Consider the following 22,876-nt stretch of genomic DNA (forward strand, 5'->3'; position numbering starts at 1 on the left):
CTAAGCTCCGCCGCCTCCAGGCGCAGCGAAGAACTATTTACAATAACTACCAAAAACAGTTATTTTATTAAATCATTTTCCAAAAGTAACGTCTTACGCTATTGAGTGTTTAATCTACGATATACAAAACAATGTTAGACGAAAACATAGATTTAGAATTCAGCTTAATAATTTTGTTCCATAAACTAGCACCTAACTATATATTATTATCAAAATCGAATTATGTGTAGTTACAGACTCTGTTAACATTTAAATTCGACAACTGCATTACGCAATTTGTACTACTCTATAATAGACAACAATTGATTGCGATCCCTAAATATGTATTGCTAGAACTATTCAGATATAAATACACAGATAATAAATACAGAAGTACCCCTAATACAGTGTCATCATATGAGGAGTACTTCGTAAATACATGATAAACTAGACTTACCAAATGACTGCTCAATTCCTAAGAACAAAAAATATGGATTCAAGATAATAATAAAAAATTATGACCATTTTAAGGTAACACCCGTGTCTACTAAAATATTTGATATTACCAACGGATAATTCTCAGGTTAGTTTTCTCTACCTAATTTCGATGGCAATTTATATTATTTAATTAATCCACAATATTATCATGAAGTATTATTTAATATTCGGGTGTAATATCCTGAAATATTATTTAATATTTCATAGTAATATACTCGAATACTTAAATAATAAAACTTACCACCGAAATTAGGTAGAGAAAACTAACCTGAAAATACAGGCTTATACTACCGTACTTGTAATACAATTCTAAAGTAACAACGTCGAAGATCAAATTGTTTTTCATAATTTATGAGACGCACCCCAGTTGGTGAACAATGGGATTTAAAATTGACATGAATCTTGATAAATTTGGTCAATTTGTAAAATAATTATAGCCTGTCTCGAAAGAATGTCACAATAATCCAAAACATTACAGTATATTTCTACATACGACGTACCACACAGTCACTTCACTAATATATAAATACTTATTACTGATACGAAATACAATAGTCCGTAAATTAACTAACTGCAGTTGCATAGAAAATATTAAATTATTTATAGAATATAAAAAATCAGTAAACATAACGGTGCCTGTAATATTATATATAGCATTTGTCATTACAAACTGTATCAAAAACAACATTACTACGTAAACGTCAGTCTTTCTTTCTGGCCAATGTCAGATCTATTAAATTTAGAATAATTAATTTAGTTTATTTTTCTACGAAGTCCTTTGAATATTCTGGCGCAATAGAAGCATACGAATGGAACGTAAATACTACCTAAGTGCTGAGGTAGAGTAAAATGCAATATTAACATCAAAAATTAGAAGATCCCTGGAAGCGTTAAGACAAAACAATTATTATACTCTCGCAAACGGTAAAACATAAGGTTTTATAGTATTATAGTTAAGTGCTATAAACGTATTTACAAATTAGCTAAATTATATTAGAAATTATTTACAGGAATGTTTTCTTTCCCCGCACTGTTAATAAATAGTGTATTAACTCAAAAAGTGTATTTTCTCAGAATCGACGAGAAACAAATTACGCGCTTCCCGAGAAAGATCTGTATAAATTTATGTATAGGTTATTTTCTACTTGCCAAATATAGATACTTAAAAATAAAAGTTTTTTTGGTTATAACATTCATCATCATCATATACAGCCTGACCTCACCCACTGTTTATTTTATAACATTATAAAGTATAAATCATATTTTTACAAAACTTCCGCCCATAGTCATTTTTACTTGACACTGGAGACTTCATTGTTTAACTCGATGGAACCATAGCATTTAAAAAAAGAAAAGAGAAAAGTAATTTCGTATTTTTGAATAAGGACTATTTTGGCCAAAACTAGCACACATAACATTAACCGCCTCAGTGGCCGAACGGTTACTATGCTGGACTGCCACGCCGAGGTCCCAGGTTCGATTCCCGGGCCGGTAGAAATATTTTTGTAGCCTGCATTTATTTCCCTCGTGAATTTGGGTGTAATTTGTGGTTGTCTATGTGTGTGTCCATGGTACCCGCGACACAGGGTCTCCCAAGCGCGAGGCTATGTTGAGTGTATGCGTTATAAAAAAAAAGAGCGTGTGTCATTAGATATCTTTTAGTTGTTTTTTACGATATTCTAACGACGATTTTATTGACGTGTAGAGAATCACGTTCAACAATGGAATAATCTTGAATTTCAAATATTTTGAGTTATAACACTATTGTAATAGCAGCGCGATATATAGACCATGTGTCACAAACACAACCAATGAAATGCAAATAATTTGTTCTTAGGCATGACATTAAAATGTTGTATACAGTAAGAGCACTAGAACAGGACGTCTACTCCCTTTCTACGTCCAACATCCATCTGTATCAATTACTATAAAATTACTCGAGCAAATCAAAAATGCTCGAGTATTAATTCTTTTATAGTAATTGTTTCAGACGGATGTTGGACGGAGAAAGGGAATAGATCCCCTGGACCATTCATAAAGTGTGGACCAATCGTCCGTAATCAATCGAAATCTTATTTAAAAGAGAAAACCAAAACAAAACTTCATAGAGAGCATTAAGGAAAATTTTCAGTTCTCAAAACATTCAACCAATTGTTTTAATTTATTCTACACATGTGTAATTGCGATTGAATCTTACCAATATTCTTGACCATAATGTGTCAAAATTGTTTTAATCGTACTTTTAAAGGGTTGTATAATAATTCCCAATTCTCAAACATTATAATTTTACAAAAAAAACCTTCGCACAATAACAGACCACTAACAATGCAGTTTGACGAATTCGCTGAACTCAATCGTTGGAATTTTCGAAACGCAACAGAATTGTAACAAACAATCGAATCACCAAATTTTTATATCATGTATTATAATAGGCCTCGACTCGATAAAAGTTGAATTAAAAATGTTGTTTTCCTATAATGCAAGAAAGCCGCGGTGCCTCGACAGGTATGCAATTAACACATTCTATGTCACGGCTTCGTTGACTCATTGATACTTTAATACTCATAATTTATAATCCTAATCGTAAACATCCGCTGAAGTTACAAACACGTTACGCGTGATGTTATATCTTCTAAAAGAATTTACTTATCTAACAGACACGTTAAATCAGCCATTTTAGTAAGAGCGTGTTTGGCCATGCAAGTCCATAGTTAGGTACATTCTTACATACAGTATTTTATTCACTGCAAAATAAGTTATAAAATAAATTATATGTCACTATTCTTCTATTATATATAATGTATTAGCAAATGATATGGCCTGAATGCACAAACGAGCTTCAACGCGAGTAAACTTAAACATGCGAAAGCACGATACAAGTTATAATATAATGTGACACTGATATAATGAAATTATTCTATTCTATGCACGATTTGTGAAAAATTGCCCTACGAATAGTGCTAATTAATTATTACGATAATCGGTTATATATTCCGTAAAACTGATCAAGTTTAGTCGCGGTGAAGGCATCTCGAACGCTCGATGGTTTACACCATTTACATGGGTATAAAAAAACTAATCGCGTTTATGACAGTCTGTGAACAAATTTTTAAGCCACGACGTGTTCAGACACTTACATAATTTTAAAACATTCTTTGGATAATTATTGGACACGTAGTGTTTGTCCCAGTCTTGCGGAGTTGGCTGTGTGTGACCAGAGATGGGCAAGCGGCCGAATTTTAACCCTGCGCTTTTAATTTTTAGGGGTTTAACGCCGGAAATAGCGGGCAAAAACTATTTACAACTAAATATTTGTATTCGAGTTTTTGTTCAAATGTAATAACGACATTATAGACATAATGCTGCCTTTCTATTGATTGAATCGATTCGCTTGAAAATCGTATTGCATCGCAGAAATGAATCGATACAAAAATTTATGCACTTTAATCAATTGTCATCAAAATCGAATCGTAGTAGTATAATCGTAGTGCATCCCTAGTTGTAAGTGAGAGTTCACAGTATGGAAAGGTGGGTATTGTGTGGAGTTCGCTATTTCACATTGAAATTCTAAATAAATATATTAGAATTATATCGACTTCCGTATTATTTTACACCTATAACAGCTTCCGCCCAAGATTTTGGGTAGAACTGGTAAAAACCCGGGCGGGTTTCAACCCACTGCCCATCTCTGGCTGTGGCGTCACACTATGTCCTCGCGAGCAAACGGGAACGTTCAGAGACTACATAATTCCGATGGTCGGAGACCGGGCAGAGGTGGTCACAATACTAATATCTTCTTATTATTAGACCGATCGTTGCCATAACTGAGGAAAGTGACCTGACTGATGCGGTTGTAGGATCGGTTCTAGGCGGTCATAGACTTCAATTAATATTTGTATCAACGCTGTTGATGGTCGCGCGGAGACGGCGGCTGGTGCTCATTCGTTGAGATTTGGCGCGTCGGGTAGCATTCCGCCGGCGGGGTCTGGGTGCGAGCAGGTGCACTCCTGCGACTCACCCTGTCAGGCGGTCACTTTACGAGACTGGACAGTGATCGGGATCTCAGTGTCGGAGTGCGCGATGTTGCGACACGCGGCACAGCCGCCGCACATCCGAGAGCGCCGAGACCGACGCCGCGAGCTGCGACGTTCCCCGCCTAAGACACAAATGTTCACTCATCATCAATGCTTCAATCGCACCCTCAGTCGCGACACCCCCTCATTAGATACGACGCACTTTGAATCCTGACAGCATATACCTCAGCATTCAAATACCTGTCTTGATCCGAATAGGGAGGTGCGCGGTCACTATAGCAAACATAACGATGCAAATATGGTATGAGTGCAAACAATGCTATGCGAAAAAACAAAATCTGAGTTTATTTGCTGGAAAGCCATGACAAAAATTTAATTATAGTTAACTGCCGTAGCTGCCGTTTGATAGCGGCGCACAAATGAATGACCACCAGAGGCGGCACTTTAATCTGTTGCAACATTTTCTTGTGACAAATCTTATTTCATTTTGTCCCCTTCTTACACATAGGTCGAGAGAAAAAAACCAGAATCTGCAAGTCGTTTGATTAAACGCGAATGTTACATATAAACCTCGCGTTATCTTGTATATTACACGTCTATGACATGGTACGGATGACGTACAAAACAATTTTTCCAACATTTTGACCAAATCAATATATTTTAATTAAAGAACAATGTAGGCACTTCTTGTACCAGAGAGGCAACAGTAATAGATGTACCATGACCAAAATTAACGTACAGAAAAATAGTTACGCTACCTTTTCCATTAGAGAAAAGCTGTAGAAAAAACATCCTTAACGTTTGAGCGAGACACACTGATCGACGGCGATTGTTAGATATTAAAAATTAAACTATTTCTTCTTATATAAATCGTTTATAATTTTGTTAAACAAACCAACGTTTCAGGCTTTTTACAGGTCCCATAGTCGCGGCTGAGACTCATCTCAATGGCATTAGCATGTATAATAAGTATGGTATATCTATGTATATATTCATAAAAAAGTAGCAGTAAGGTTTTTATGTGTGCGCGCTCGCCATGTACTGATGTACACACACGTATAATTTCGCGACGCACTCACGTTGCATAGTACTCGTCGTCTCACGCGCCTTTCGTTACTATGCTAATGTGTGTGTCCGCGCTCACATATAGGTTAGCCGCACTGCTACGTATGAATGAGTGTACTACTCACAACAAAATAAGGGTCACTAGAATTTAATCGATTTATTAAATGACATCCAAATATTTCCATTGACACTGAGTGAAATTAATAAAAATTGTAAATTTTAGATAGTATTAAACAAAAATAGTGTTTAATTGCAATAATTTATTAAAAAAAAACAAGATTAAATGAAAAATGAGAAATTATAGGAATATTTGTAGTTTAATAAAACATGAAAAATTTGGACAAAATAACATTTTCAAAGTTTCTAGGCTTGTTGTTTAATATCGTATGTGGCCTCCTCTTTTAACTACGCATAACGAATAAGGGTATTCGAAAAGGCATGCTCTGGATTAAACGCCGTATATTTTCTTCTGGAATCCACTCCCAGCACGTTTTCAGAGCATTTATGAGATCCTGTTGTATGTTGATAGGAATGTCACTTTCTCTGACACTTTTCTTTAACTGACCCACAAATACTCAACAGGACTAATGTCTGAATTCCTGACTGACCACTGTAACATCTCGATTCCAGCGATAGCTAATGTGTGCATTGTTAATCGCGCCGTATGCGTTCGAGCATTATCTTGCATCAAGATGACCCTGGTCATGCATGCTGTGCGAATGGAATAATGTGGGATCGTACCATATTCTCAACATAACTTTAAGCCGACACGGTACTCTCGCTAAGAATTACGGGCTCAGTTTTGCGTCTTAGCGTTATACCGCCCAGACCATCTAAAATCCGTTTTCCAGATCTCCACTGCGTCGAACGTCATTCGAAAATTTAATCTTAAACTCATCGGTAAAAATCACTGCAGCCCAGTTTTGAATAGTCCAATCCATGCAAACCTTAAACAATTTGCACAATACGCTGCAGTTAACTGGAGGCGAACCAAGAGTCTTCTTGAATATTACTGGTCTTCATGGAGTCGATTCTGGATGGTCTGGTCGCTCACACGAGTGCCTATAGATCGAGGTAAGGCGGTTTGTATGGTCCGTGCGGTGGATGTCCGCTCTCTTCGTGGTGTTAATTTGCCGGTCTTCTTGAGCTATAATAACCCGTACTCTTCCTCGAGCTAGGACGTCTGGTGATATTACTCGTCTCCTGGTACCGGTTCCAAATATTTTGAACAGCTCGTCGCGGATATCATTAAACCTACAGCGCGCTGACTGTAACCCTCTTGGAGCAAGGTGACAACCCTAGTGGCTGTATTTGCGTTCATGTGTCTCCGAATACGGGGCATTACGCGATTTAAAAAGCGTTATAAACTGCTTGCACTATAAGTTGAAGAAACACTCTTAAAAGTTAAAAAATTAAACAACGTTAAAAGCGTACATTTCAAGTACCTTCAAGAATCCCGATAAAAAAGTTATGGGTACCCACTTGATACCATTTGTCACTATAAATGTTACTGACATTTGACAAATACCCATAATGTAACATTTACAGATTGTTATAAATACGAAACATAAATAATGCTAGTTTATAGTGCACCTTAACGAGTGGCCCTTAATTTGTTTTGATAGTAGTAGTAATTGTGTCGCTTACCATATAATTATTTTTGTTGCGTTTAGTTTTCCCGTTTTGCAATGACATAAAACACTATCCGTGAAGTGCGAAGTTGTTTATATATTTTTTTTTATTAATTATTTCCTAAACTAAATGTCGATAGCTTCGAATGCCAACAAAAAATGAGAGAGAAAGGGAAAGTAAAAATCCTGAGAACAGTTCCACTGATTTTCAGGAAATTTAGCTAAGAACCTTTTAACAACAGAAACCCGACAATTCGGTTTTTCTGTTAGCACGGAAGCTTTTAATTCCTCTTTTTCGATCGGGGCTAAAAGTACAATTTTCAATCGAATTTATGCCGTAAAAAGCCCTCTCGCTGCGTTTGTGTTATAAAATATAATAGGCTGCCATGTGGAGTAATAAGATGCAGGCTTTCGCATCCATGGGACACGTTTCGTCGGCCAACATGCGAAAGTGCGTCAATTAGTGTGTCTTGTCTACTAATTCTAAATCCCTTAACAACATAGTCATGATTCGTTTCATAACAAATGCTAAGCAGTTGACTAAATATCTACACTATAATTTTCGTTTCGATCTACGTTTTCTACAAAATGGGGAAGTATGATTAAAGAATCGAGTTAATTACGTACTACTGTTGTTATTTATGAGTTAAGTCATATCCAAGAAAAGAATAAATAAATAACATAACGTACATTGACCGTACGTAGCACTTAACGTATAGATAGAGATCGTGAAGCGCAAACATCCATCCAACGACAAGACATGCGAATGTGGTCGTGCGATGAGGTAGAATAATCGATGTGACATGCGGCCCCGAAGCGGCAAGCGAGCCCCATTAGCGTCATACCGTGATGTAAGTAAAAGCGTCAAAAATTTTGCTCTCCCGTCTCTGCGTACGGAATTTTAAAAAACAACTGAATCCGAATGCAATTCTTTGTCGTCGAAGAATGCCGTCCGCGGCCTTAAGGAGAACAAAATCTTCGAGTGTCTGCGTGTTAGTCCTCCGCACCAAAGCGAACGAACACAGTGACACAGTACCGGTGCGCGAGGATTCAAAACAAAAACTCTAGGCAGGCGACAAGCACGTAGAGAGCAGTGCTCTCTTGGCGCACTTCGCCCGCGCAGTTGGCACGGGGTGGGGGGCAAGATGGCGGCACGAGGTAAGATGGCGGCGAAGGACATGATGGCGGCGTACCGGCGCGGGGGCGCGTCGTCTCCAGCGAAGGCGCCGGCTGCAGGAACCACTCGGAGCGCGCGCGCATCCGCGAGCGCTGCCGCTCGTGCACCTACGCACCAGCCCACCATCACGTCAACGGCACCACGGCCACTGGGCTTTTCCGCGGCTAATACTATTCGCACGAACGTCGTACTAATACCTCTCCGAAGAAGTCGTCTCAATCGAAATAGATCGAGCGATGGCTTTCGCACGAATGTACTAGCCGTGTGTTCCGAAACCACACAGGATTCAACAGTTTTATGCACTACAGGGTGTGGAAACTGTTTCGATTGTATTGTTTATTATATTTGAGTACCCACCCTTATTTGTTCGTAAATGTTATTTGATGAAAACTCGTTAGATGTTGTTAACATGAAACAAGAATGTTAGTCTCATTAGTATTAGTAATCCAGCTACTGCGGTTAGACAACAAAATAGGGAAACGCATTAAGTAGGACATACACGGACTGGGGCACTTTTAGTGCGTTTTGTAATATAAACGTTGATAGGTAAAGTTGACCGTGTGTGTTTGCATAAACAAACTAATAAAGTAGAACCAAATATAAAACCGTCTACATAACAAGAGTGGGAACAACAAGAAGCGTTGGCTGGGGTTGGAACGAACGGAGGTGCGTCGAGTGCACTGCTAAGCTCGTGTCAAAAACCACACAAGCATTTGGTGTTTGTTTTAATGGTATATTTAAAAACCTCATCACAGTGCGCAGTGTCCCGACGGGATTACTCAAACTTCAGTACAAAATAACTAACAACTATAAGAACAGCTAATCGTTCCTACTCGACTCTTCCAAGAGGGACAGAACGTCATGCAATTCAGAAAAGGACATGCAACTCACTGGTAACTATCCATTTGTCATTTAAATTAAAAGCCCTTTTCCTTGCCACGCCGATTTCGCTCTTATGACATTTTTATTGTGACTTATGATACGTGCGCTGACTCCCTATTTCAAGTGACAATCAAACAATAGATTCATTGCTCATCCTGAGTAATAATGACACATACAAATTTTGATCCCATTCTAGATAGACAAACTAATGAAACTCGACATTTGTAGACAAGCTCTAGGATTAATAATATCATACTTGGGCAATTTCCTTTTAAATTGGGTTTAATTTACATTGCAGTGAAACATCATGGGAAGCGATTTTTTTTAAGTACAGCATGGTGAACTTTCAATAGTATAACGAAACAAATTATGCACAAACAAAAAACAGGTCGTGCGCCTTCCGAACGACTATCGCTCTGTCTAGGGAATTCCGTCACCGTTTTTTTTATATAATACTAAGTGACGGGACGAACATATCGTGTGCCTGGTGGTTAACGACACGCCTGTCCTTAACAGTTGCAATGCCACTCAGAGTTTTAAACCACAAAGCTCTGAGTAGTACTGCCACTGCGCCCAATACCATGAAACATAAGTTGACAAGTCCCATGTGCCTGTAATTTGACCAGCACCTCTACCCTTCGCTACCGGAACGCAGTAATGCTCACATTACTGCTTCGCGGCAGAAATAGGTAAGGTGACAGTACTTCCCTGAACGAATAATTGCACAAGGAGCTGTACTGGTACTAAAATATCCTAGTTTGTACGTTCCACAAGTTCATCATGCTCAGTACATTTTCGTTACAAAAATTTAAAATTAACGTAAATTGAGCCTTATCGATAGTTTGAAAACAACATGAATAATCTCATTAATTTTGGAATAAAAAGAGTCCAAGTTAATTTTAAATTTTCATGAATATAATAATTAAGCAAGCTATTGGACCGGGCAAATATAAATACTTTTTTATATTGCTCAATGTCATTGTGTTTCTTTTTTTTCAATAGTTCGCTGTTTTTTCTGTATAGACGGTTTTTCTTAAAATATAATCTTAAATTACTAAATCATTCCCCTTACTCCTCAACATACATAATGCGGGAGGAAGATTGCGAGGCCCACACCGTTCTAAAAACTGCACTCATCGTCATCATCTACATTCTTCCATGGTTGGATATAGGTGTAGTGTGTGCCATCCATAATGATCTTGGGCCCTAAGAGTCGTATTCTAGAACTCTACTCAATGCTCAAGTCAGGATTGCAATTGAAACACAAGCTCTGGAAATACGACCCTAATGGCAGGGACTTGAGTATGATTTCGAGTGCTTTAAACCATACTCAAATCCTGACTTGAGCATTGAGTAGAGTTCTAGAATACGACCCTAAGTCTTCTAATCTTAAAATCATTTCAGTTGTGTGCGAATAAAATTTCAATGGCAGGATTTTGTACATTTGGCATTCTGCTAAAAGTTAAGGTTAGTGTCTTGACAGTGGCTTACTATTCAACCGCCATTGCAATTTTTGGTACCCTGCTGTTCAATGGCGAAGTCTGCTAATTATTTGCATTAAAAAAAAAAAATTTGAAAACTAAATTGTGAGATAAAAATTAAGATATGGATAGTAATATTCATGATAGTTTCAGTAATGCAAAATAGATTGTTAGTGATTGAATGAATAAATGACTGCCATTCCACTGACACGGTTGAGGTTCAACTGCCATTGCAATCGAGTTCTCAGGTTTTCGCGGTTTTTACACTGAAAAAATGTAACTATTTTTTCTTTTTAAATCGCATATATTTGTTTTTTCAAACCAACCAATGTTTCGGGTCCTTTACAGGTGCCATGTTTAGTCAGACATGGGACTTATCAAAGCCCGCGAAACGTTGTTGTTTGAAACCGTTTGAAAAGCAAGGTTTTGGTGCCTTGTAATTTAAAAACTACAATATAATTGCCGAAAAACTAATTATTAATGTCGTTTAAAATCTGGCGAATATTATTTTAACAACATTTGTAGGTATAGATAGAAAACTCAGGCATTCACAGAACTAGTGGGAGAGAAATCCTCAGAAGTTCCATGAAGAAAACTGTCTATCATCAACATAATAAATTATAAGAAAAATACCAGCAGTTCTGTCAACAGAACTGTACAACAGAACTAGTGGGATTAGTAGAAGACAGGCATAGACATTAGCTGTCAGATTGTGTCTACAAAATGTTTGATTAGTTTATGTCTAAATCAGAATAAAACTTCGTTCGTTTGTATGGAGGTCATTTACACGGCGGAGCCAAACCACTTGACAGGGGGGAAAAGGCACTAAGCTAAGTGCTTTTTTTTTGAAGTGAGAAATAGTTACGGGTAGTCCATGTCGCTTTTAGAGACAGTACAGTAAAGAGAGAGTATTGGGCGGTGGTGTGGGCACTACAAGTGGATACTGATTAAACAACTCGTCACCATCCATCACTTATAGTACACATCCTTGAGTGTGCGCTAGAATTCAAACACATTGTTATATACAAATTGTATGCCAATCGACTCAACGTCAAAACATAAGTCATAGGTATATCTGATAGCCTTGATTCACTAATTTACTTTATGGGACGATGTAATCAGTTAAAGAGTCAAAAATATTGATAATTTAGTGATTAACTGCGTACGTGACAAAGATGCACACTTTCTTCGATGTCGTAAGTAACTTAAATGTTAGAAGCATTTCGAGATAAATTTATAATAATTTACACTTACTATTATAATTCATACAGCTGCTACATTCGCCATAAATGTATGATCATAATATTTTTTTTAAGTAAAATTACAGTACTAATTACGATGTTATTAATGTAGTGCAATTGTGAATTTTATCGTTCAGATTTTTTACTTGTATAGTTACTTAGTTGCATTGGCGTTTCATTCCATTATCAAATCAACCCACTCTCACGTTGTAACAGCCTCACGTGCTATGTCACGCAAGTTATCATATTCAATAAGATAATGAATTACACAAAGGCTTATTGTACACCAGTGTCAACTTAAGAGAGTCACCAAAGAGTACACGGAATCGTATTAAGCCGGTGAGAAAAAGCTTTATGACTTAAAACTCTTTCTGTTCGGCTCAAGCCGATTCCGCGTTAAATATGGTGACTGCCTTGACAGAAAAATCAGTAATCGGATCTCTAGTACTATAGTGCCTATAGTTTATTCGCGTTAAAAATGCGGTAGAAAATTTAAACTGACCAACCAGATAACTTTACTCATAGTATATAATTCAGCCAATTTCCATTTAGTACTGTACTTCACTGTGATTAAGGCCTAGAATTGGCCAATTTGAATTCCCCGCGAAAACTTCACGAAACTAACCATTTTATTGTGTACGGGAACATACCTGTGGCAAGTACGAGAGACTTTTAGTGGCTTCAGCATACTTGTTGATAGCGCGGAGTTCTTCGAGCGTCATTTGGGGGCTGGAGTTGCTACGGGACGATTGTGATGAGGAGCTCACTGATATCTGAAACATTTCAACGTTTCTATCTAGTTTCGCGTCGCCAAAATTGAACATCACGACCTGGACTATATTTGGACCTTACATTCGTTGCTGGAACTTACTTTTCCCCTTTTTTTCATGCAGACACTCATAGCATTACACTAGAGAAACCCTGTATCGTGGGTGCCATGGACATACTAATAGACAACCACAAATTACATCCAAACTCACGAGAGAAGAAAATGTAGGTCATACAAATATTTCTCTCGACCCGGGAAAGCGTGGTGACCGTTCGGCCGTGGAAGCAGTTACTTTTCTGTTCTTTACTAAGGGATTGTACTCATCAGTGCGGACTGTACCCACCTTTTGGATATACGAACAACATGTTAAATTTAATGAATTATTTGCTACCTCAGACCCGTTTTCATTTAATTTGCCTTAGGAGAAGCTTTTCGTGAAAAGGAAAAAAAAATATTACAAAACTAAACCATAGCTATTAAAAAAATGATTAGTAATTAATTAAACAAAAACACCTCAGCTATACGAATATTACACTTATACATTTATAATTTATATGTTCATGTTATCTTGTTTTATAAGAGATATCGCATCTTGAAACAATAACGTCACTAAAGGAAACAGTAAATGTTTAAGTTTCTGGAAATAAGATTTAAATTTTAAAAAAGGTGCGGTTTTCGTTTAGTGTCTCTTTGAGGATTATTTTAAATATAAACCAGGTACTCTCTGTCAACCATTGAAAGGTACAATCAAATATGAAAATGCAACTAAAATTTTGAAAACAATGGCCAAAAATCGGCAATTAACGGCACGATGCAGGTCCCCAATACGCGGTACTGAATGATCTCAATGCAGTGTCGATATACTACACGAAAGTGTCAACTTTTGAGAAATGGTTATTAAATTTAGTTTTTATTGAATGTTTCGCCACTAATTTGTTATAATTATTTTAATACAAAGATCGAACACTTAGAAAAAAGTTGTTTCGATCCGGCCGGATTTGAGTCGACGTCGCCTAGCAAACCGTGCCAGACGCTATGCCAACTAGGCCACGGAACGAGCCTTAGTGTCGGTGTTGTTTTCAATGCGCGATATCCAAAACTATTAAAATAATTATAAGTGATGTGCGTACCTTAAAGACGCTCTCTTCGAGCGAGATCGAGAGTCGAGTGCAGGAGTCGAGAAGGCTGTGCTCCGGAATGATGCCAAGTCCGAGCACGGTGCCAACGGTGCCGCCGCCTACAACGCCCATCAGTGCAGGCATCGACTGGCACTCTTCCGACTTAGACAGACCTGCCGTCGCCACAGTCACATTTCTCCTAAGTGTTCACTGTATAGTGTCTACCTACATATTGCCTAAGTTTTTTTTTATGATACCAAATAAAGGGACGAACATGTCGTCCGCCTGGTAGTAAGCGACACGCCTGTCCGAGCTTTAAATCACAAACTGCCACTGCCTGTCACCCTGAGACATAAATTGACAAGTCCCATGTTTGTGTTTGTAACTTTATAAGCACCCTTACCATTCAAAACCGGAACGCAGTAATGCTCAAACTACTGTGTGGCGGCAGAGGTACGGTGGAAGTACTTCCCTGTGCGAACTATTTCATAAAGAGCTCTACTGCTACTAAGTTATCGACGAAGCAACAATTTATGCCCTATATACGTGCAGAACCCAATCGAAGCCATATTCAGCAGTGCACAAAGTATACATACGGTTTGAATAGCTGTACAATATTGAATTTGTACCAACGTACCGACGAGGTAGTTTAACGGCGAATTTAGTTTCAGTTGCAGCTAGGGTTGCCAAACGTCCTATATTTTAAAAGACGTTCCCATTTTCAGACATAAAAATGGATTTCGTTATTGAGAATAAAGGGCAATTTTCGTCCTTTATTTTTGAAAAACAAAATAAGGCAGCCCAATGGAATTTATAGAGCCACCGCCTAAAACTTCTTTCGACCAAAAAATATTGAAACTGTAATAACAAATTCGAAATTCAACATCGAATGTGAAGAATTTCATCATAGAAAAAGAAGAAGCTCCCAAAGCAACAAAAATAACAAGTACAGTATAAAAAATCAACTTTGCAATTATTTGTATGACGATGGTTTTTTTACTTTTGTTCACTATTAAACAACTAAATATTTATTATTTGCTTTAATAATCTACAACAATACGTTGCGTATTTTTTATTATTATTTATAAACATCGCTACTAACATCGACATCAGCCCCTGTAGCATGGCTACGCATGATAGGCGCGACGCGCGCGATAAAATTGAAATAAGCGCGCGCTATTGGCTGTCTCAATCAGATCTAATTTAGACATTTTTATCTCGCGCTTTTTATCATGCGTAGCCATGCCGCGGGGGCTGAAGTATCAATTAATGTAAGGGACAAACCACGGTTTTTCTGAAGAGCCAAAAAACGATTTTATTTTTTTAAATCTGTCTATAACGTTTTACTGTCTGCTCCAATTTTGATTGTGTCTAAAGCAAGGTTTCTTCGAATTTCCTATTCTTTCATGCTATAAACGAAAGGTTTAGAAATGCCTATTGGTTTAAAATATACTATGTCCCTTACAATAAAAAACATTTTTACTTGTGCCTTATGTTACTAATATTTTATATGTAGACGGTCGTGTAAGCAGGATGAGAAATAGAAAATTATACGTAACTCTATTGTAAAAAAACCTTTATAATAAAATTACGTGTAATTTTCTAATTTTCAAATTTCAGGACATGCAATATTTCAAACCACTGGGCATTTTAATAATACCAATTTAATTGAACATGATGTCTCTTTTTTCTATCCTTGGTCCTTTATATCTCATGATATCCTCCAAAATACAAAACGGGACCACCAGCTCACCAACCCTTGTTGTAACACACCACGTAATCAAATCTAGCTAAGTGACTTTTCACCTATGTATATGTAAATTACAGTAGTGATTTGAAACTTATTACCAGTGAACGGAATTGACGGAGTTCTTAGTGTGGACATACCTATTTCGTGAAATGATAAATTTAATATTTTTAGCGAACCGACCGAACAAATTATCGTATGTGTATATTTCCATATAGTCTTTTTAAGCTCAGTTTTACATTTAAATTCTAAATTTAAATGTGACTGTTTTTGGCGCCTTTTCTTTGCTTTACTTTTATTGTATCTGTTTTTGGATTGACAGCTGTACGTGTTTTGTAATAAATTAATAAACTGTAAGTAAATTTACGTCGGTCTTCCGCATTCTTTGTTAGCATCCACACCAACCCATTGATACAGTTCGCTACAATATGTATGTTATTTTGTTAGCAAGTATGCAAATCGTTAAAACCTTAAAATGGTTAAATGTATTTGAACGCGTTTCCTTTTATTACTGCTTATTTCTAAATATTCCGAAATATAGGTTGTCTCGTGTTTATTTTTTAAAGGACTAACGTATTTAAGTATCTATAGAAACACAACAAGAATATTATTTTTTGAGACAATAATTTGTCGCCAATATACTCAAATTTCAATAAATAATACGCATATTTAAAAGTAATCTGTTCCGAGAAGTATCGGGATTTGTAGAAGGGATTGTCCACATTATTCTTCAGTTTAGCTAAATTAATTCTCTCACTTCCGATCACCGCTTAATGCACATACGCGCAAACATGTATCACCTACTTATCCTACATCCTTAACTATGTGACCAACTAGCACAATTGCTGTAGAGACATAGTATAAAAAGACCAAGCAGGGCAACTCTCGCCTGTGAGACATCAATGCCTACACTCCAGTCGGAGCGTAGGCATTGATGTGTAATTGACAAAAAATCACGTAAAATTGACACGTAATTGATATTAGAGAAAAACATGTTATGAAAGAAAAACATAATAATAATAAATATGGCAGACAATCACACAAATTAACGGATTCCAAACTAAGGAATTCCCTAAAATATGAATATCGGAGCAACGAAATCATAAACTATCCAGGACTAGGTTCCTTCGCGTTTGGATACCACTTTCCACTTAACATCAGGTGGAGTGGAGTCATTTGCCTGTCATGTATAAAAAAAAAAAAAAAAAAAAAAAAAAGGACACCCAGATTAGCACCAATTTAGTTTAATTAGAAACGTTCGTTTCAGGAGCTCCTCACTAACGCCCACAGTGCAATCCGATCGGCAACCAAAGTCGTCAAATAAGCAAAGAAATAAAAAATGTGTAACTCACTTCGAAGAACGATAATTCTGAATTTCATGCAAACTTGTTCACACAACAATAATAAATACGTCTACCTACTTGATGTCATTTTTTAAACATCGAGCGAATGCTTCAAGTCTTTAAATGAATGGCGCGTACGACGATTCGCGGTATGCAACGCAAGTGCTCTTCGAGATTATGCGAATGTAAGTGGAAGTACACGGCACGCGGCGAGCGTGCACACATACAAGCCGCACCGCTACGCTTATATGGAGTTACAGTTGGTCTTATTCTACTATGGTAGAGATGCCACGAATATTTAGCTACTGTTGGGTATTCGGTCACTTTTTTAATAAAAGTAAAATAATGTATTCGGCCGAAGTCCAAATCATGAATAAAAACGCACATATTATAATATCAATAAAAAAATATTACTACGTTACTAAAACCTATCAGTAGTAGGTTGTGATTAATGAAAACATTTTTTTCAGCATTGATTGGTAACAAACCATTGCAATTTTCCTCGTAAACCAAACCTTGTAATAGTCTCTCAATTTAAACGCTACTGCCAGAAGACGATAAATAAAAATAAGTGCATTTTTTAAGTTCTCGATACTGCTTTGCATTTGCTGACCGGCACCCTGTCACACGCTGTTTAATGAGATAGTTTGTGACCTGCCACGCGCGAAATGCACACATCTTTGGCCGAGAGCGTGGACGAATATTCGGTATTCAGCGAAATCACTATCAATCAATTCGTGACGTCTTTAGAGATGTCTACATTACATTAGTTTACATTAATGTAAAGGGAAAATTTTTTCTTCTTGATATTCCCCACAGGACTAAGAAGTACGCTTAAAGATAAACTATGATTTTCAATTAATTTACGTCATAAAAACGTTATTGTTTCTTAAGTATTTAGTGTCGCAGATTACTTTGTATAGATCTACTGATAACTAATACTTTTGTGTACACTATTTTCAAGTATATCCCCAACCGTTTGGTAAGCGCACACACTTCGTTTTGTCTTGTGCACGCGTCACGAGCGCGCGCGATACGCTTTAAAATTGACATACCTTCTTTATTTGTCAACACATTTAACTGAAACAAACACTAAACGTTCGTCCAAGCTTAGATCAATACATCACTGAAAATCACATTGAAAATGTTTTTTTTTTGTTATACCAAGTGACGAAGCGTACAAGTCGTGCGCCTGGTGGTACTTTGTAAGGGCAAAACATTAGCGCTGATTGCATGAACGTGTAAACCAAAGTCGCAAAGTCGCTTCGAGTGTCAATTTGGTAATGTAGCTACCACTTTCCTCTACGGCTTTATTCACTTTCCGTCTTGAGTCCTTACTACATAACAGTAAGAGCAGCCAAGCCACATAGATTGGTTTGGATGCCCTTATTGTTATGTAGTAAGGCTTATTGTTATTTAGATTGCTAGTGAGTAAAATTGGATATTTGACCGAAATAAGTTTAGTAGCAGTAGACCTCCTTGTGAAAAAGTTCGTCCAGGGAAATACTGCCAAGTTACCTATTTCTGCCGCCAATAAAATTGAAAATTGAAATTACAGGCACATGAGACTTGTCAACTTATGTCTCAGGGCAACGGGCACAGTGGCAGTACCCCTAAGATCTTTAAGATTAAAAGCTCTGAGTGGCACGGGTCGTTTACCACCAGCTTACGAGCAGGCGCACGACTTCTTCGTCCCGTAGCTTGATATCATAAGAAAAAAAATAAAGAAGTTAATTTGAATTTAAATGCGGGACAAATTGTTATAAGAGAAACGAATGATAGTATTGTAACAGATATCTCAATTCTCAACACATATCAGAGTAGACAAGGAAATGGAAAATACAAACTAAATGCACTCGCGGGGAGCAATGGAATAAAGTCCGGCACACACTCAACCTAGGACCATCATCCAATCTGTCCAATTAGTGCCCGGATGCCTGTTGACATTGACTATATGTAGCTCAACCGGTCTCAATGTACGTACATACTAATTCTGTGAAAGTCGTAAAAAAATGAATATATTTTGACATCCAAAGTAATCATTTCACAAACATTGACTCTTAAATAATACGTTCTTCCGAAAAGTAACTTTTTTTTAAAATAAATAATTCACAAAACAGGTGAATCTAAGTTGTACGCTTTAAAGCACGTATAGAATAACCGTCTTGGGTAACGGCGTTATCTATATTAGATCTACAAACTATATTAGCATGGTTGAAGATTTGGTGCAATAAAACCAATGCGTTGCATATCACAAAACAAATCGTCGAAGGTCCAATATGTCCGTATTAAATATCGGATGACTTATAAGTCCTATTTATACAATAACCAACGAATTATTGCTTAATAGAACAAACGATCATCACGAACCAATTTTTGCAATTACTTATTCCCCGGCAACAACAGAGAGAAATGGCCAGAGCCACGGGGCGCGCCATATCCGACGGCACGCTATTAACAGATACAATTAATTGTTTGCGATGCGACTCAATCAACCTAATTGGATGTGTAGCCTATAGTTACGTTAATCCTAAACCTCATGTAGCCTGCCCAAACAATTAGTGATGACTATCGAACCAATGTATACAGCACATTTCTGTTTCACGAATCTATGCTTTAATATTAGTACCATTGCAACTACGATGTTTTATTACGAATTAGGTGCTACCAGCCCCGACAAACGGTATGTTGCAGACATACAACATCAAAGTTGTTAAATTATTGTAACCACAATATTATACTGCTTGGCCCCTATGTACTGAAAGGGTCATTGTCAATTTGGAAATTTATCTAAGATAATGGATCAGAAGACGGCGCACGGTAAGCCCAAACAGATAGTATATATTTTTGAATGGAGAAAAATATATTTATATTTTTAATATGCCAAAATGTTACGTGTACCGTGCTTACAGTATAGTTTCAATCATTTCGTACCAAGAAAAAATTCTTCCGGCTGCAATCTGCAGGTTGCAGATCTACACGAGTAAAATTTATACATTTAGTAGTAAAATTCACCCGTGGTGGATTTTTCATTCGTCTGGGCAAGATACGGTGTGTCAAGGCCATACTGCCCGAGCTTAGATTTTAATTTTTATACAGTAATATAAAATTTCTGTTACACGCAACATTTTAGAATTTATAATTATTCTTTTAGCACTTTTTATCGTTGGGCTTGAAGTGTGACGTATGTACGCTTCAAACGTCGAATCTTGTTGTTCTCATTTTATTCAAGTTTCGATATTATTCGTGACAATGACCCAGACATAAGCTTGATTAGGTGCGAGCCCCGTTCTTAATTTAATAATGAATTGTCAATCAGGCTACAACACTGCTTACAGATGAAATGGTTTCAACAACGTGTACAATATTATTAATTTTACTCATTCATAAAACAATTTGGAACTCACCAAAAACATGTTACTATAGTGAACTAGGTTATCCTAACTTCAGTATTTTTAAAAACTTAAACGATTCTCATTGAGAGGACCTGCGAAAAAGGTTACCTATATTACAACGTGGTTGTATTAATTTTGATATAGGGAATTTGGTAAATAACTACAAAGGATTGTTTGTTTAGATTAAATGCAGTTTGAACACTTACAAGCACACCATGGCGCCTCTCTCTCAATGGAGTATGCACAGATGATGAACATCCATTACTACCCTAATTTGAATTTGAACAAAGTCTAAAATAAAACTAAACCTCTCATACATCTCGATACCTCACCACGTAGTTGTTGCAAGTCATAAAATATAGGTTCCATCAAAAGTAAACAAAACACTAAATGTTTTCTTTACTCTTAGGGGTCGTATTCTAGAACTCTACTCGATGCTCAAGTCAGGATTTGAGTATGGTATAAAGCACTCGAAATCATACTCAAGTCCCTGCCATTAGGGTCGTAATCCCGGTGCTTGTGTTTCCAGTGCAATCCTGACTTGAGCATTGAGTAGAGTTCTAGACTACGACCCTTAATCATGAAACATGAAACTTTTAAGTGTACATAAAAAAAGGATACATTTAAGTAAAAAACGCTATTTTTGTGGTTTACAACAACTTACCCAGGACGTATCGATCTATAAACCAGGTGTGGTATATTTTTTTCTTTTTCTTAAAAATCTGTTTTGATTTCGGACTAAACTATGACGTAAATTTTAGACACAAAGTTACAGATCGTGAGTGTTACCAACATTACAATATTACAATAAGGTTTTTAGTTATTTACCAAAAATCCCAAGGACTGCCACAGACTAAGCGTAAAATAGCGCGTGCAAAATGTCTTTAGACAAATTGTAATTTGCTTTAACACAATTTCAAAAATGTTTGTGAGCAATGGTGTCTACCATAGTCCAATATCACCAGAGGGAGAGCAAGTATTTAACTACTACCATTAAACTTTTTGTATGTACTTCGCGATGTGATAATGGTTACCAGAGTTGCCAGACGTCCCTATTTTGTCTGAAATGTTAAGTCAGCCAAAATCGCGCCCTCGATTTTAGGCGCCCCATACGGGTGATCGAAATATATTTATATAACATTTTTATGCTGTTAACGATTTACTTGAACACTAGGGGAGTGGCGACGGGACGATACGATTCTCTTAACGATTGGTCGAAACAAGAAATCGTGTGTGCATCGGGACTTTTAGACTCCACGAAGCCACGTAGAACGATGTGTTGTATCTGCTGATAGTTTGTTTGTATCCAAATATAATTAAAAGTAGTAAAAATTGTTTGAAATTATGGCTCGTTTTCAACATACGAATAACTGCTTTTAGTCGAGTTCTTAGGTTTTCGCGGATTGTTTGTTCCTATGAAATGAAACTATTTTCTCGGACTTAATCGCGTATACTTGGGACTGACTGAGTCAGCGGTGCTCAAGGCACCTGTGAAGAGCCCGAAACATTGGTTTATTTGAAAAAAATAAATAAATATACGCGATTTAGGTAGAATCCACAGTGCTCTGAATCGAGCATTTAATTTAGTGCGGATATTCACCGAAGAAAGTCGCCTACAATGAACGGGTGCGGAGTTCACGCGGAGCGTGTTCCGAACGGAGCAATACGCGTCACTGTAATGATATTCTAACGCCACACATGTTACTCCGCTCCGGAGCTCCGCGCGAACGGTCCGCAGTTAAATCCGTACTGCTCTGAAACCAGGCTCAGATTCGAAAAAATAGTTTCATTTCCTTTAACTGCTTTTAGTATTCCACAGTGATTTTACTTTCAATTTATCAAAATCCCGTCTTCTGGATCTGGAAGGAACACCCTCACACCCTCGTCGGCGGACAGCAGATTTTGACAGAATTGCGTTTAAGCAAATGTAAGTTATCAGAGAAATAATGCCCGGGCTGTTTTTGCTTTTGCGCTGTATGCTTCTAAATATGGGTGCGATAAGAAATAACGCGTTTTACTTACTTTCAAGATTGAACTTGTTCCCCCAACGATCGCTCTCGCATTGGAGCCAAGTCTTCTCGGCCTCTAAAGACAATTGTCCTGGAAAATAGCATGAATTACGTTTCGTACTAGAAAATCTATATCCTGTCAGAATTTTTTAGATATAAATTGACGTTTAGGGAGTTCCTGGTTTTTGTTGAAATAAAAATTATATTTATCTAGTTCTTGGGTTTTCGTGTTTGGAAATGAAACTATTTTTTTCCGAATTGAATAATTTTCTTTTATGCAAACATATAAAAAAAGACATACGCTGCTTTAGATACGAAAAAAGTTTCATTTAATAAAAATCCTTAAACGATTGACTTCGCAGACTCACTCGACAGGTCATCAAGGTAAATAATACAATTTTAATAATTTATATAAATTAAAAAAGAAATAAAGTATTTAATAACAAGATAAATTATAGAAGTACTACGACTAAAAAAGTAAATGAAAAACAAATAGTGAAACTAGAG

General features: G+C 37.0%; 1 protein-coding gene across 4 annotated transcripts in view; it reads right to left on the reverse strand.

Annotated features, from left to right (window-relative positions):
* Positions 1-2,173: 2,173 nt before the first annotated feature.
* The window catches only part of LOC113239318 (rho GTPase-activating protein 20), a 64,914-nt gene continuing 44,211 nt past the window's right edge, over positions 2,174-22,876 (reverse strand). Inside the window, exons 7-11 of one of the 4 annotated variants that reach the window (XM_026476245.1) lie at positions 22,383-22,460; positions 13,888-14,048; positions 12,639-12,761; positions 8,401-8,491; positions 2,174-4,633 (exon numbers count right to left, since the gene is read on the reverse strand). In XM_026476245.1, coding sequence (XP_026332030.1) covers positions 4,500-4,633; positions 8,401-8,491; positions 12,639-12,761; positions 13,888-14,048; positions 22,383-22,460 — 587 coding nt within the window. In that variant the 3' untranslated portion in view covers positions 2,174-4,499. Of the gene's footprint in view, positions 4,634-8,243; positions 8,492-12,638; positions 12,762-13,887; positions 14,049-20,372; positions 20,453-22,382; positions 22,461-22,876 lie in introns of those variants that run through there. The other 3 variants (XM_026476244.1, XM_026476246.1, XM_026476248.1) reach the window with 3 other exon arrangements.

This window comes from Hyposmocoma kahamanoa, unplaced genomic scaffold (assembly GCF_003589595.1).
Source record: "Hyposmocoma kahamanoa isolate Upper Pololo Valley unplaced genomic scaffold, ASM358959v1 99879, whole genome shotgun sequence".
Lineage (NCBI taxonomy): Eukaryota > Metazoa > Arthropoda > Insecta > Lepidoptera > Cosmopterigidae > Hyposmocoma > Hyposmocoma kahamanoa.